Here is a 12964-nt window from a genome sequence, read left to right as displayed (position 1 = left end):
GCCGGGCCCCGACCCCCCCGGTCCGTCCGCGGGCCCGCCGGGCCCCCCCCGCCCGCGCTGGCCCCCGGGATCCCCGGTGACGTCACGCGGCACCGGCCGGGCCGCGCTGCGCAGGGACCGGGGGCGACACCGGGCGCGGGGGCGGCGGGGGGAGAAGGGGGTCCCGGTGCGGGGGGGGCTGTCCCGGTGCGGCCGCTGGGGAGCGGGGGGGGATCCCCGCCCGGTGCGGGGCAGGGGGGGCCGGTGCGGGGGTTCCCCCCCCGGTGGCGCCTCCCGGGAGGGTGGGGAGTCCCGGTACTGAGCGGGGGGGTCCCCGTCCAACCTGACCGGTCTCAGGGGGTCCCGGTACAGATCCGGGGGTCCCGGTACAGCCATCTCGGCCCCACGGGGGTCCCGGTGGGTCCCGGTGTCCCGCTCCCCGGGGCCCGTCCCGCGCGGTGCGTACCTGGGGGGGGCGGGGGCGGCCGCTCCAGCCCCGGTGCCCGCCCGGCCCGGTGCGCTGCGGTGCCGGTGGCGGAGCCGGGCGGGGCGCAGGTGCTCCCGGCCCCGCGTGATGTCAGCGGCCGCCGCCGCCCCCTCCGCCACCGGGGACGCGCCGCCATTTAAAGGGACCGCGGCCTCCGTGGCGGGGGTGGGTGGGGGCGGCAGGGGGGCACCCACGCACCGGGACCGCGCCGCGGGACACCCCCGCCACCCCCCGATCCTCCGTGGGGCTGAGCCCAGCCCGTACCGGGGGGTCACCGACGGAGCGGGGGGGTCGGGGGCCGTCCCGGTGCCCCCGCCGTGGGTGTCCCGCAGGCCCGCACCGGGAGGGCCGGGCCCGCTCGGCCCCGGGGACCCCGCGGACAAAGCGGCAGCTGCCGGGGCCGGGCCGGGTCTTTGTGCTGTGAAATGGTGGAGCTGGAACGGGCGGGGTGGTGCTCGTGGGGGGAAGGAACGATGGGGTCAGGGACAGACAGATGGACACCGGGCTAGGGACAGGCACGGGACCAGCATCTGTCACCTCCTGGGCTGTCCCCACTGGGGACAGTTCTGAGGAGCCCACGGGAGAAGGGGGCTCTTCCCCCTCCTGGCGACCCCACAGGGTAAGGGGGGGCTCTTCCCCCTCCTGTGGAACCCCAAGGCCGGGGGTCCCGGTGCTGCTGCAGCAGCTGAGCCCAGAACCCAACACGGGGTTGGGGGCCTCAGGGAACCCCAGCCTTGCCTTCCTTGTGCAGGGGGCTCACAGGACCCCGAGCCCTCCGGACCCCTCACACCAGGAGCCACAGCACACAGAACCTGGCAACGTTTTCACCAATGTTTTATTGGAAATGTTAAATACTGGGGGTCCGGCCCCAGCGGAGCCGGGGGGCAGGGGGGGCTCGGGGGGGCTCAGGCGTGTTCCTCTGCCAGCTTCTCTGCCTTGGCCACGGCCTCCTCGATGGGCCCCACCATGTAGAAGGCCTGCTCGGGCAGGTGGTCGTATTCACCTGGGGGGAGACACCGTGTCAGGGGGCAGCGGGGGGGCCCAACCAGGCTCCCCTAGTCCCCGGGGGGCCACCTCACCTGCCAGGATCTGCTTGAAGCCCTTGATGGTCTCCTTCAGAGGCACCAACTTGCCCATGTGGCCGGTGAAGACCTCGGCCACCTGGAAGGGCTGGGACAGGAACCGCTGGATCTTGCGGGCACGGGCCACTGTCAGCTTGTCCTCCTCGGACAACTCATCCATGCCCAGGATGGCAATGATGTCCTGCAGTGACTTGTAGTCCTGGGGGGACACACGAGGGGTGAGCAGCCAGCACTGACCCCCCCCCACCCCACGGGGGGCTGCCCGGCCCCCCCTCACCTGCAGGATCTTCTGCACGCCCCGGGCCACGTCGTAGTGCTCGGGGCCCACGATGTTGGGGTCCATGATGCGGGAGGTGGAGTCCAGGGGGTCCACGGCCGGGTAGATGCCCAGCTCGGCGATGGCACGGGACAACACCGTGGTGGCATCCAAGTGGGCGAAGGTGGTGGCGGGGGCAGGGTCAGTCAAGTCATCGGCGGGCACGTAGATGGCCTGGGGGGAAGGGAGGGGACGGTGGGCCCCCAGCAGGTGACGTGGTCTCCCAGGGCCCCCCCGGCCCTGCCCTCACCTGCACCGAGGTGATGGAGCCCTTGCGGGTGGTGGTGATCCGCTCCTGCATGGTGCCCATGTCGGTGGCCAGCGTGGGCTGGTAGCCCACGGCCGAGGGGATTCTGCCCAGCAGGGCCGACACCTGGGTGGGGACAGAGCGTGAGGGGCTGTGCCGGAGCGGGGCAGGGGCACCCCCCGTGCCCAGCACCGACCTCGGAGCCGGCCTGGGTGAAGCGGAAGATGTTGTCGATGAAGAGCAGCACGTCCTGACCCTCCTGGTCCCTGAAGTACTCGGCCACCGTCAGCCCCGTCAGGGCCACCCTGGCGCGGGCGCCCGGGGGCTCGTTCATCTGCCCGTAGACCAGGGCGACCTGCGGGTGGGACCCCCAGGTCAGCACGGTGTCCCTCTGGCACCCCCTGCATCCCCCCACTGCCTCCCCCAGAGACCCAGCACCCCCCGGGGGACCCTGCACACCTTGGAAGTGGCGTCTTTCAGGTTGATGACCCCAGACTCGATCATCTCATGGTACAAGTCGTTGCCCTCGCGGGTTCTCTCGCCCACGCCAGCGAACACTGAGTAACCACCGTGGGCCTTGGCCACGTTGTTGATCAGCTCCATGATCAGCACAGTCTTGCCAACGCCAGCACCTCCAAACAAACCTGGGAGGGGGGAATGGGGGTCCTGCTCAGCCCCGAGCCAGCCCAGCTGCCCCTGGGTCTCCCTTCAGCCCTTTCCTCCTCAGATGGAAAAAAGCGTTGCTTCAGCAAGCTCAGGAGAACGAAAGTCAAGGAGTGGATCATCAGCGAAGGAAAGTGCCCCAGGGGGACCATCAGGAGCTTTAAGGGGGCTGGCAGGTGCCCCCTCCCCAGAGCCACCTCCCACTCCGGGGGTCACATACCGATCTTGCCGCCCTTGGCGTAGGGAGCCAGCAGATCCACGACCTTGATCCCCGTCACCAGGATCTCCTGCTCGACGCTCATCTCCACGAACTCAGGGGCCTCGGCGTGGATAGCAGCAAACCTGGAGTGGGAGGGGAAGGGGCTGAGCAGCTGCCCCAAACCCCCAGGAGAGCAGGATCCCTCCCTGCTCACACCCGCAGCACTCACTGTTTGGTTGTGATGGGGCCCCTCTCGTCGATGGGCTCCCCGATGACATTCATGATCCTGCCCAGGGTCTCAGGGCCCACGGGGATGCGGATGGGAGCACCTGAGTCCAGCACCTTCTGCCCCCTGACCAGCCCCTCCGTGCCGTCCATGGCGATGGTGCGCACGGTGTTCTCCCCTGGCCCAAGGACAGCACAGTCACCGCAGCGTCCTCGGGCTGACCCCGGGCACGGCTGCCGGTGGCTTCCCCGGGCCCTGCCAAGGGGACGTTCAGCTGAGAGAAGGACCGGGAACAGCAGCAGGACGCGGGAATAAAATAGCCCAGAGGAAAAGGAGAGACCAGGCTGCGCTCCAGCTGCAGCCCTGCAGCCACAGCCCTCGAGGGCAGCCATTTTCCTCCTCCTCAGATTGAAATCCGTGGCTTCAGCAAGCTCAGGAGAACGAAAGTCATTGGAAACATCATCACAGGAGGACCCTTCCCCGTCCCCTCCCTCCCTCGTGCCAAGTGCTCACCCAGGTGTTGAGCCACCTCCAGCACCAGCCGGGTCTCCCTGCCCTGCACCTCGAGGGCGTTCAGGATGGGGGGCAGCCCCTCGTCGAACTGCACGTCCACCACGGCCCCGATGACGGCCACGATGCGGCCGGTGGTGGAGCCGGCCTTGGCAGCGGGGGCCGCCTGGGCCGCATAGTCCCGGCCTGGGGGGAGAGGGACGGGTCAAGGTCGGGGAAGGGCAGCGCCGGGTGCCTCGGGGGTGCGGGGACGGGGCTCCCCCGCGGGCCCGGGGGTGCGCCCGGGACCCCTGGATTCCCCCGTGAAACCAGGACCCCCTGAACGCCCCTCGGTGCAGCCAGGACCCCTCTACCCTCCTCTGTGCGCCTGGGACCCCGCGAAACGCCTCGTCCGATGCACCGGGACCCCCTGATTACTCCTCCGTGCACGCTGGACGAGTGATACGCCCCCCTACGCCCCCCTCAGTGCGCCCAGGAGCTCCTCCCTCGATGCACCCACGATCCCCGGAACCCCAAGAGCTGTTCCCTCATGACCGCACAACAGAACCCTCCCGTTCCCGCTAACGGGGACCCCCAGCCCCCGCGCCCCCCCCACACCCCCCCCCCCCCCCCCCCCCCCCCGCCCGCAGGGGCCAAGGTGCCCCCGCCTCGTCCCGCACTCACGCGCCCCGAGGGCGGCGGAGGCCGGGGCGGCCCCGCGGCCGAGGAGCAGCGGGAGGAGGTCACGGCCCGGGGCGGCCCCGCGGGGCAGCAGCGGCCGGGCCGCGGCGGCGGCGGCGGCGGAACGACCCGCGAGCCCCAACATGGCGGCGCCGACTGAGCCGCGGGTCCCGCCCGCCCCTCACGGCCCTCGCGGGGCGGGGCCTCGGCGCGCCCCTGTCTCGCCCATTGGCCGCCACGCCGGCAGAGCCCGCGCTGCCATTGGCCTCGCTGAGGCGGCGCCCGCTCTGCGCCCCCTCGCGATTGGGCTTTGGAGCCGTCCGTCAAGGCCTGCTGCGCGTTGATAGGGTGAGGCTGAGAGGAAGAGGCGGGGCCCAGGCGAAGGTCGCCGGAAGCGGCGGCGCACGTGGCTGTGCTCGTCCTTGGGCGGGCGCCGTGACCGCGACGGGGCCGCGCTGGGCCCGAGACCGCCCAGGGGTCACCGCACCGGGCCCAGGGGGTCACCGCCCCGCCCCGAGGGGCTGCCCCGCACTGGGCAGGCCCTGCGCCCCCACTTGTCTCCCGCAGGAGAAAAGCCCACCCCACCGGCTCCCCACGAGAAGGGAACCCACCCCTGGGGGAGCAGAGTCCACCGCACCAGTCCCTCCACTGCCCCCCCCCCGTAGCAGGGGGGATCCCGCAGCACCAGCCCCCAGCTGCCCTCCCACCAGGAGCAGGGACCCCTGCCTCGGGAGAGGAACCCACCCCATGGGCCCACTGGCCCCCCCACGAGAAGGAGCCCACCCCCTGCCCCCCATAGGAGGGAGCCCACCCCACTGTCCCCCCAGGAGGGAGGACTCCCCTGCCCCTGCCGCGGTGAGGAACGCACAAGGCCCAGGCCGAAGGGAGAGCCAGGGGAGTCTTCAACAGTTTATTAGAAAGAATGCAGACATTAAAAAAATCCCAGCTGCTCTGAACATAAATTGAGGTTTCTCAGCCCGGTCGCAGGCCCCACGGTCTGTCACTCGCTGCCAAACCCACAGTGCAAATACGATTTGGTCTAAATGTACAGATTGACAAAGCAAACAATGTACAGCCACTCACCCCGGGCGAGGAGGGGGGAGGTCTGGGGGGGTCACACGGAACCAGGGACAGGCTCCGGCCACCGGCACCGCTCGGGGGCTCGGGGGGGCCCAACACCAAACGAGGAGAAGTTTTAGGTTTTCCTTTTCAATACGAACTTTAGTGGAACAGACCTGAAGACACCACAGAGGGATGTTGCCTCGCCTGCTGAATTTGGGGAGCCAATGACAACAAGTTTTGTTCCCGGTACAAACAGACAATTTCAGGTCGTGGAGGAGGAAGGAGGGGGGGAAAAAATGCTTAACCTTTTGGTGTAAATTCAGGGGTTCTCCCATTGTAATTACATCTGCTACGAGGCAAGGAGGCTCTGTAAACTTTATTGCAACTGTTCTGTACGGATTGCCTACACCTCAATTGGGGGGTTGGTTTGTCTTTTTTTGGAAGTCTGGAAAACGGTTCATGCATAACGTTATTGCCTCTCGTGGCTTAAGACCGCCCCGTGCCATGGGACACACCTACCATCAGTGAAGCCATTTAAAATGGACTGAAAAATGGGTTAAAGGATGCAGGATCTCCCTTTAGGGCTATCAACTCAGGAATTCTTATCTCAATTATGAAATGTTGTGATGAAGTTCTTTCCCCAAAACCCTGAAGACGACAGTTTTCCTTACTCCAGATCCGGCATTTCTAGAGAGAAAGAAAAGAGAATTGTTTTTGGGCTGGTTTGTGGGGTAATGTGGGGTTTTTTTGGCTATTTGTTTTTCTAAAAGCTACCAGAGCCCCATTATGTCAAAAGGGACACGAGCAAGACGACCTGGCCCTCAACCAAGGAGGGCACGGAGCAGTTTGGGGCCTCTGCCCTCCCTCCTGGCTCTCCCCAAGGGAGATCTGTGCCAGAGCCACCCCGAGCACGGGCTGCTCCTGAAGCTGAAGCCTCCCTGGGACTGCAGCTGCCTCAGAAGGTCAAAGTGGTATTTGGGGCTTGTGTGGAGAGGCTTTCCCAGATTAGGCTGTCTCCCAGCACTGGCTTCATCTCCTGCCAGGACTCAGTGGGATGGACGGGGGGAACATCTGCCGGCCCTGCCCGGGGTGTTCAGCAGCTGTGTGAGGGGAAAACAACAACTTACTTTCATCATCACTGTCTGGTGAGTCCTGCAAAGGAAAAGAAACAACATTAAGTGGAGCAGATGGCCCTGAAAGTGCCTTTCCTCAAACACCACCCCCCAGGAACGAGCTGCTGCTCCCAAATCCAGCGGCAAGCTGGATCCCCTTTAGGCAGAGCAGGGATTTTGAGGGACTCCGGGTTCCACAGGACTCAGTGAGCTCAGTTTGGCCTCTGCAGAGCCCACAGACCCACAGCAACCCCCAGTCACTGCAGAGAGACACAGACTCCAAACTGCATGGTGCCCCCACTGCCCTCAGCACTGCTGAGAGGGAGGGAGGTGACTTCCCCAGGTGACATCACCTGTCCAAACAAGGTTTGGGGCTATTTAAGCCTTCTGCACTGCTGAAGAGGGAGCACAAGAGTTCTTCAGCAGCCCTGCCCGTGTTTACTCCAACCACATACTCACATCATCTGCCCCATCTACTTCTGGCAAATCTACGTCGTCGTCTCCACCCATGTTGTTCATCATCTGCTCAGAGAGAGAACAGCCACGAGTCGGGGTGAATCCAACCCCATTCTCCTCCCCAAACCAGCCTGAAATGGTTCTAAACCAACAGCCCCCAGCTGCTTTGACAGGACAGCTGCCCCCACGCAGGAATGACAAGGTAAGGATGCAAGAAAAACTGGGATTCATTGCCCTGCAAACCCTGAACTCCAGGAATTCATCACCCCCTACCTCGGAAAAGCGATCGAAATTGGACATGTCTTCATCTGAATCATCTTCCCAGTCTTTCCAGTTGTTGAAGTCCACGCTGAGCCAGTTGAGCTGCACCAACACAAGGAGTTACTTGAGGACAAGGAATCTTTTAAGGACAAGGAAGTACCCGGCTGTCAGTCAGAGCAGGCAGGTTAACGAGAGCAGGAAAAGTGACCCAAAACTGCTCCACAATTCAAACATGACCCAAATATGCACTAAATTAAAAGCCAGGGGGGGCAGCAGGTGCCCAAACCCACCTTTGCCCTCTCTTTTGTTAACCTTGGCCATGCCTGACCAGACTCTCCTTTTCGTAAACAACATAAGATGGATCTGTCTGTTCTTTTATGCTTTGATTCCTGAAAAAGAGCAAATACCCATTAGTACCATCAGGATGAGCTTCACCACCAACTGCTGACATCCCTCATCTGTCTTAACCTCTCCACTTATTCTTTATCCTGAAAAACACTTCAGGATAAAATACTCTGTCCTGAAAAACACTCCCATGGACCTGAGTTCAAGCATATTCTTACAGGCTAAGGAACTCTTTGTCCCAAAATCCCAGGAGCAGCCTAAAGAACAGATGGTATTTTTTAGGATCACAGAACTCCAGAATGGTTTGGGTTAACGATCATCCCACTCCACCTCCTGCTGTGGACAGGAACACCTTCCACTAGACCAGGTAGGTCCAAGTCCCATCCAACCTATCCTTGAACTCTTCCAGGGATGGAACATCCACAGTTTCTCTGGACAACCTGCCCCAGTGACTCCCCAGGTTCCAGCACTAAGAACACCCAAGAGGAGACTCGGGATACTCACATTTGGGTCGATATTATTAAAAAGGTCGATTTCATTTAAATGTTTAAAGTTATCACTTCCTCCAAGACAACTGCAAAGAGAAAAGTAAGTTGGTGTTTAGCCCAGAACATGTCACAGAACAAATCTGCTTCTCCTCAGCCCTCGGGGACCTCCCTGTGCCCGAGTTACTCACCTGAACGTGAGTTTGGACTTTTCAAAATTTACATTTACATCTTTGCTGTCTTCAACACAGAACTCGATAAAGACGTAGTCCCTCCGGTCGTACCACTTTGCAGAGGCAGGCTGCCTGTGGGCACAGCAGGTTTGGGCATTTCATCAATAAATTCAACTAAAAACCTTCCCTCCTGTGTTCAAAACCTGCATTTCGAGCTCGTTATTCATCTTTAAAGGTGCTTAGGAATGAAAAAAGATGTGAATAAAAGAAATGATGCATTCAGTGTGTAACACCCCCAAAGAGCTCCTGGGAGGAGCCACTGGAATCTGAGAGACTGAAATAAATGTTTCAGCAGATCAAAATCGTGATAAACTTTAAGATAAGCTACTACAGACGAGGCAGAAGCTCCACCACCTCCCACAGCTGCCTGGGCAGATTTCAGGGTGGTTTTTGTCACCCTAAGAGTTAAAACCAAGCCCAAGCAAAACCACTGAGAAAACCTCCTTTTTGGGCACTGACACTATTAAAAAACAGATTTACTATGATGAAGACCCAGCTGGTGTCAGCACAGGTACGAGAGCTGGAGAATCCTTGCTCCAAACTCTTCCTAGAACCTCCTGCATACTCAGACTGGAACTTCCCCACTCTGGAATTCTCCTCCCTTTCCAAAACCACCACAATAAGTAACAGCATGTCCAGGGCAACTCTGGTGTTTGCAGTTCCACACTGAGGACTCACCTGCAACGCTCTGGCCGTGCTCAGTGGACTGGGGAAAGAGACCCAGCAGGGCCTGGACACCCTCCTCCCCCCTCCAGTTATTCCCTGGCAACTGTGGCCAAGCCCAGGGAACGCCTGCATTCCAGGGGAACCAAACAGCCTCCCAGCAGGGCTGTTGCTAAGGCACAGAGGCCACGGGTGTTTCTCACACTCCTCTGTCTTCCTGAGATCACAGAATCATGGAATGGGTTGGGAGGGATCTTAGAACTCATCCCTCTGGGCTCAGTGCTGCTCTGTAAGCACAATTATTAACTTTTCAGACCATTTATTAAGGTGACCTTTACTAAACTGTCAGGTCAGATTTTGACTCACCTGATCATCGATTGATTAATTCTTGGCACGGAGCTGTGACACATTTTGTGAGGTGACTCACCGAGGGCTGCACGTTCCCTAAACGTTCCTACCTGAAGCTCCCATCCACATGTCCTCAGGATGAACCACAGCAGGGCCCAGCCCAGCCCCAGCTGAACCCCAAACCAGCCAGCTGAGCTCCCCCAGTGCCACGGGGACTTGGATACACCGGTGCCAGCTCAGGGAAAGGCTGGGACAGCAGCGGAACTGCCACGATGCCTCTGGCAGCCCCAACACCCTTGTAGGTGCAAGAACACCTGGTCAGAGGCCAATATCCAAGGATTTAACTTCCAAGAACACAAAAACAAGTGCATTCTGAATTCAACCTCGAGTTTCAGCAAAATGCTGTTCCAGGAGATAAAACCTGATGCTTCCCCTTGCAGCTGCATTTCAGGGAATGTTAATTATCACCTTGCTCAGGTAAAGTGCAGCAGCACAGCAGGAGTTTTCTTACTGTGGTATTTTTAATTCCTTCTTGGGCACGAGTATCCTCTTCTAACAGGGAATGAAAGACTCTCAGAGGAAAAGAGGAGGAGAAACACCCCACTCTGTTCCCTCTGTGGGGAGACAAAACCCCCAGCGTGGGACACCGGGGGACGTCCCTCCAGCCCCGTTATCCAACAGAAATCTCAGTGTCCCTGCCTGGGTGACGCAGGGGCTGAACAGTGTTAACACTTCCCAGTTCTCAATGTCAATGGAGACATCTCCAGCCTTCCCAGGGAGCCACACACATCCCGGCTTTCGGCCGTGACCTCGGGATCTCCGCCCACAGCGGGGGTTTGAGGCATAAAACTCACAGCACGTCCAAAAATCTTGCTCAGCTCAAGGAAAACACACACATCAGAGCTGGAGAGGAATGAGACCCCAAATAAATCTGGCTCGACCATAATTCACGTTTGTGCCCCCAAACCTGCGCCGCTTCCCCGGGAATCCAGCACTCGCCACCCTGAACTGCCATTCCGGCCGTGCCGGAGCTGCCTCTCCTTCTTTTATCTGCTTTTCCAATCTCGCCCTCCCAAAGGGAGGAGGGAAAACCTCCCCGTGAGCTTCAGTCAGAACTCCCCGTTCCAACCAGCAGCGCCGGAGCCGCCGCCCAGAGCTGGGACGAGGCGGAAGCCGCAGCTCGTTTGCGTCTCCTGCCCACACGGAGATTCCCAGGAGACAAACCACACACAGCAGCCCTGCACGTGCTCCCGGCGCTCCGGAGCTGTTCCCACACCCCCACGGAACCTTCTCCTCCTCTCACAGACGCTGAAGCGCCGCCAGGACTCGGGAGCAGGATCACCTGTTGCACAGAGTTCTGTCCCCACGGAGCCTCGGCCTCCTGCCAAGGGGGCTCTGGTTTTCCCTCAGCCACGGGACCGAGGTCTTTGGGAAGGAGGAGGTGACTCCGACGTGCTCCCTCCCGTGTGGTTCCCAGGGAACAGGGCGCTGTGTCCCACTCCACAGGGTTTCCTCTGTCCCATCCACCCGCGTTTTGGGGACTTCCCAAGCTCCTCTGGCTCTTCCAGTCGCCGCATTCCGATGACAATTGTGATTCCAGCGCGGTGGAACAGGTTCTAGAAGCTTCCCAGCAGCACTGATAGGCAACGTGGAGGCTCAGCTTCACCCCAGAGCCCTCATGGCTCTGCCCCATCCACGGTGGCTCCTGGGGGCTGTGCTTCCAGCCCAGATATCCCCGGATATCCCTGGATATCCCTGTCTCTGGCACAGCAGCAGCTTCTGACCCGCTGAACTCACGAGTGGAATCTCAAATCTCACTGTTTGCGGCGATTCAGGGAGTTTCCAAACCTGTCCTCGTGCTCCTCGTATCCTGTGCCTATGGAATCCTGCCTTTGTTTCCTGGGAGCATCCTGGGAGCTCCCACAGGACACTGCAGGAGCCAGATTCCCAACAGGATTTACCCCCCCGACAGCAACAAAACCTGTTTTACTAAATTAGTTTTCTTTCCACTTATAAACCCCGGAAAGGTGCTTTTTTAACTAAAAAAAGCCTCATTTTAGATTTTAGACGACTGCATGCAGAGGGAGCAGCGCTGCAGTTTCAGGATGATGAACTTTACAGAAATTAAACATAAAAAGTCCAACTTTATCACGTTCCTCTCGCTTTCAGTCACGTTGGGATGAAGCAGCTCCACTGTCTGGGGTTTCAGAACACAAGTAAAAGACCTGACTGGGGACAAGGGACCAAAAGCCACCAGTCCCCAAGGGGTAACTCTGTCCTCAGACCAAATTCCTGACAAAATAAAACCTCAGCAAGTGGTACACCCTCCAGACATTCCAGCCAGACACGTGGAGGTCACAGAACCACGGAATGGCCTGGGCTGGAAGGGACCATAACACTCACCCCATTCCACCCCCTGCCATGGGCAGGGACACCTTCCTCTAGCCCAGGTTGCTCCAAGCCCCGTCCAACCTGGCCTTGGACACTTCCAGGGATGGGGCAACCTCTGGGAAATCCATTCCAGTGCTTCACCACCCGAACAGGGAGGAATTTCTTCCCGGTATCCCACCTACCCCTGCCCTCTGGCAGCCTGAAGCCATTCCCCCTTGTCCTGCCGCTGGAGGTGTGGGAACGGCAGCTCCGGGGGCAGCACAGCCCTTCCCTTCCACGGCCACATTTCCTTCTTAAAACTCGTCCCGCACGTGAAAAACTCCATCTCGTCTTCCCCGCGCGTTCTGAGGGAACACTCACACCGAGCCAGAGCTCTGCCACGAGCGGCTCACGCCGCTTTTGGGTCGCTGAAGCGGCCCCGGGAGGGCCCCGAGGAAGGCAAGTTAATTAGGGCTCCCCGGGAGCGCGGGATCCCGCCCGGGATGCACGTGGAGAGGATCCAGCGGCTCAGCCGCGCCGGGCACGGGCAGCACCGGGGGGGTTCCGTGCCGGGTTCCCGCACTTCCACCCGCTCCTGAGGGGCTTTCTCACTATTCCTCGGTCTTTCACGGAATCGTGGAACGGTCTGGGTTGGAAGGGACCTTAAAACTCCTCCCGCTGCCCCCCTGCCATGGGCAGGGACACCTTCCAGCAGCCCGGGCTGCCCGTCCAGCCCGGCCTTGGCCATTCCAGGGACGGGGCAAAACCCAGCGATGGGTTTTAAGTGGAAAAGTGGAAAAGTCTGTAAACAAGATTCGCCCGTTTGCGCGCTCCGGGCGGCTCCACGCGCTACTTACCGGGAGTTTTCCGCCGTTTCAGCCGCTACCGACCGGCGGGTGCCCGGTGGCCACCGAACCCACCGGGCAACGCGCAACGACCCCCGACCCCCCCCGCCGCCCCATTCATTCCGCGCGGCCCCGAGCGGGGGCGGGACATCCTGCCCGCACCGCGCTGCTCCGGGGCCGCGCCGGTAAACCCACGGCGGGCGCTCCGCCCTCGCCCGGTAACCGGGGCCGGACCCACCGCGGTTAAACCGGGGCCAAAACCAACCGGGGGCAAAACCAAGCGGGACGGAACCCGCCGGGGCCGCCCCAAGGTCAGCGCGCGGCGCGGAGCCCCGCGCTCGGCGGCGGCTCCCATCGCCGCGCCCGCGGCCCGGCGGGGCCTTGACCGCGCCGCTCCCGCTCCCCCCGGGCCTCA

General features: G+C 61.3%; 3 protein-coding genes and 2 non-coding genes across 6 annotated transcripts in view; all 5 read right to left on the bottom strand.

Annotated features, from left to right (window-relative positions):
- Positions 1 to 1283: 1283 nt before the first annotated feature.
- ATP5F1B (ATP synthase F1 subunit beta) lies at positions 1284 to 4548 on the bottom strand. Its single transcript, XM_027669253.1, has 10 exons — positions 4373 to 4548; positions 3713 to 3895; positions 3203 to 3377; positions 2995 to 3116; positions 2571 to 2755; positions 2308 to 2466; positions 2115 to 2237; positions 1826 to 2038; positions 1546 to 1747; positions 1284 to 1469 (listed from the first exon to the last, which is right to left on the bottom strand). The coding sequence occupies exons 1-10, from the start codon at positions 4512 to 4514 to the stop codon at positions 1372 to 1374; spliced, it is 1602 nt and encodes a 533-aa protein (XP_027525054.1). The 5' UTR covers positions 4515 to 4548; the 3' UTR covers positions 1284 to 1371.
- On the bottom strand, positions 2830 to 2905 carry LOC113959998. Its single transcript, XR_003531958.1, has one exon. It is a non-coding gene; the product is annotated as a small nucleolar RNA SNORD59 (small nucleolar RNA).
- LOC113959997 lies at positions 3598 to 3671 on the bottom strand. Its single transcript, XR_003531957.1, has one exon. It is a non-coding gene; the product is annotated as a small nucleolar RNA SNORD59 (small nucleolar RNA).
- Positions 4549 to 5258: 710 nt separating the features above from the next.
- On the bottom strand, positions 5259 to 12126 carry PTGES3 (prostaglandin E synthase 3). Of its 2 annotated transcripts, none has more exons than XM_027669254.1 (8): positions 11908 to 12126; positions 8282 to 8395; positions 8110 to 8179; positions 7551 to 7649; positions 7273 to 7362; positions 7003 to 7065; positions 6559 to 6583; positions 5259 to 6118 (listed from the first exon to the last, which is right to left on the bottom strand). In XM_027669254.1, exons 1-8 carry the CDS (start codon positions 12048 to 12050, stop codon positions 6099 to 6101), a joined length of 624 nt encoding a protein of 207 aa, XP_027525055.1. In that variant the 5' UTR covers positions 12051 to 12126; the 3' UTR covers positions 5259 to 6098. The 2 variants fall into 2 exon arrangements, with proteins under 2 accessions (XP_027525055.1, XP_027525056.1); XM_027669255.1 differs by lacking the exon at positions 11908 to 12126 and adding an exon at positions 9353 to 9375 and having other exon boundaries at positions 5790 to 6118.
- PRIM1 (DNA primase subunit 1) overlaps positions 12114 to 12964 on the bottom strand; it is a 16933-nt gene continuing 16082 nt past the window's right edge. Inside the window, exon 5 of the mRNA XM_027669272.1 lies at positions 12114 to 12350. Within this exon, the coding sequence (XP_027525073.1) occupies positions 12114 to 12350 (237 nt within the window). The remainder of the gene's footprint in view (positions 12351 to 12964) is intronic.

Source organism: Corapipo altera, unplaced genomic scaffold (genome assembly GCF_003945725.1).
Source record: "Corapipo altera isolate COAL_440 unplaced genomic scaffold, ASM394572v1 223, whole genome shotgun sequence".
Classification (NCBI taxonomy): Eukaryota; Metazoa; Chordata; class Aves; order Passeriformes; family Pipridae; genus Corapipo; species Corapipo altera.
The sequence above is the reverse complement of the archived record's forward strand: the minus strand, read 5'-3'. Positions and strand labels throughout refer to the sequence as shown.

What these genes read in the sequence shown, in the direction of transcription:
- ATP5F1B (XM_027669253.1), bottom strand. Translation starts at nt 4,514, where the DNA reads ATGTTGGGGCTCGCGGGTCGTTCCGCCGCCGCCGCCGCCGCGGCCCGG. An exon ending in CTCCGCCGCCCTCGGGGCGC is followed by an intron (nt 3,896 to 4,372) that starts GTGAGTGCGGGA and finishes CTCTCCCCCCAG; the next exon opens with GCCGGGACTATGCGGCCCAG. An exon ending in CGCCAAGGGCGGCAAGATCG is followed by an intron (nt 2,756 to 2,994) that starts GTATGTGACCCC and finishes CCCCCCTCCCAG; the next exon opens with GTTTGTTTGGAGGTGCTGGC.
- PTGES3 (XM_027669254.1), bottom strand. Translation starts at nt 12,050, where the DNA reads ATGGAGTTTTTCACGTGCGGGACGAGTTTTAAGAAGGAAATGTGGCCG. An exon ending in TAACAAAAGAGAGGGCAAAG is followed by an intron (nt 7,363 to 7,550) that starts GTGGGTTTGGGC and finishes GTGTTGGTGCAG; the next exon opens with CTCAACTGGCTCAGCGTGGA. An exon ending in AAGTAGATGGGGCAGATGAT is followed by an intron (nt 6,584 to 7,002) that starts GTGAGTATGTGG and finishes TTTCCTTTGCAG; the next exon opens with GACTCACCAGACAGTGATGA.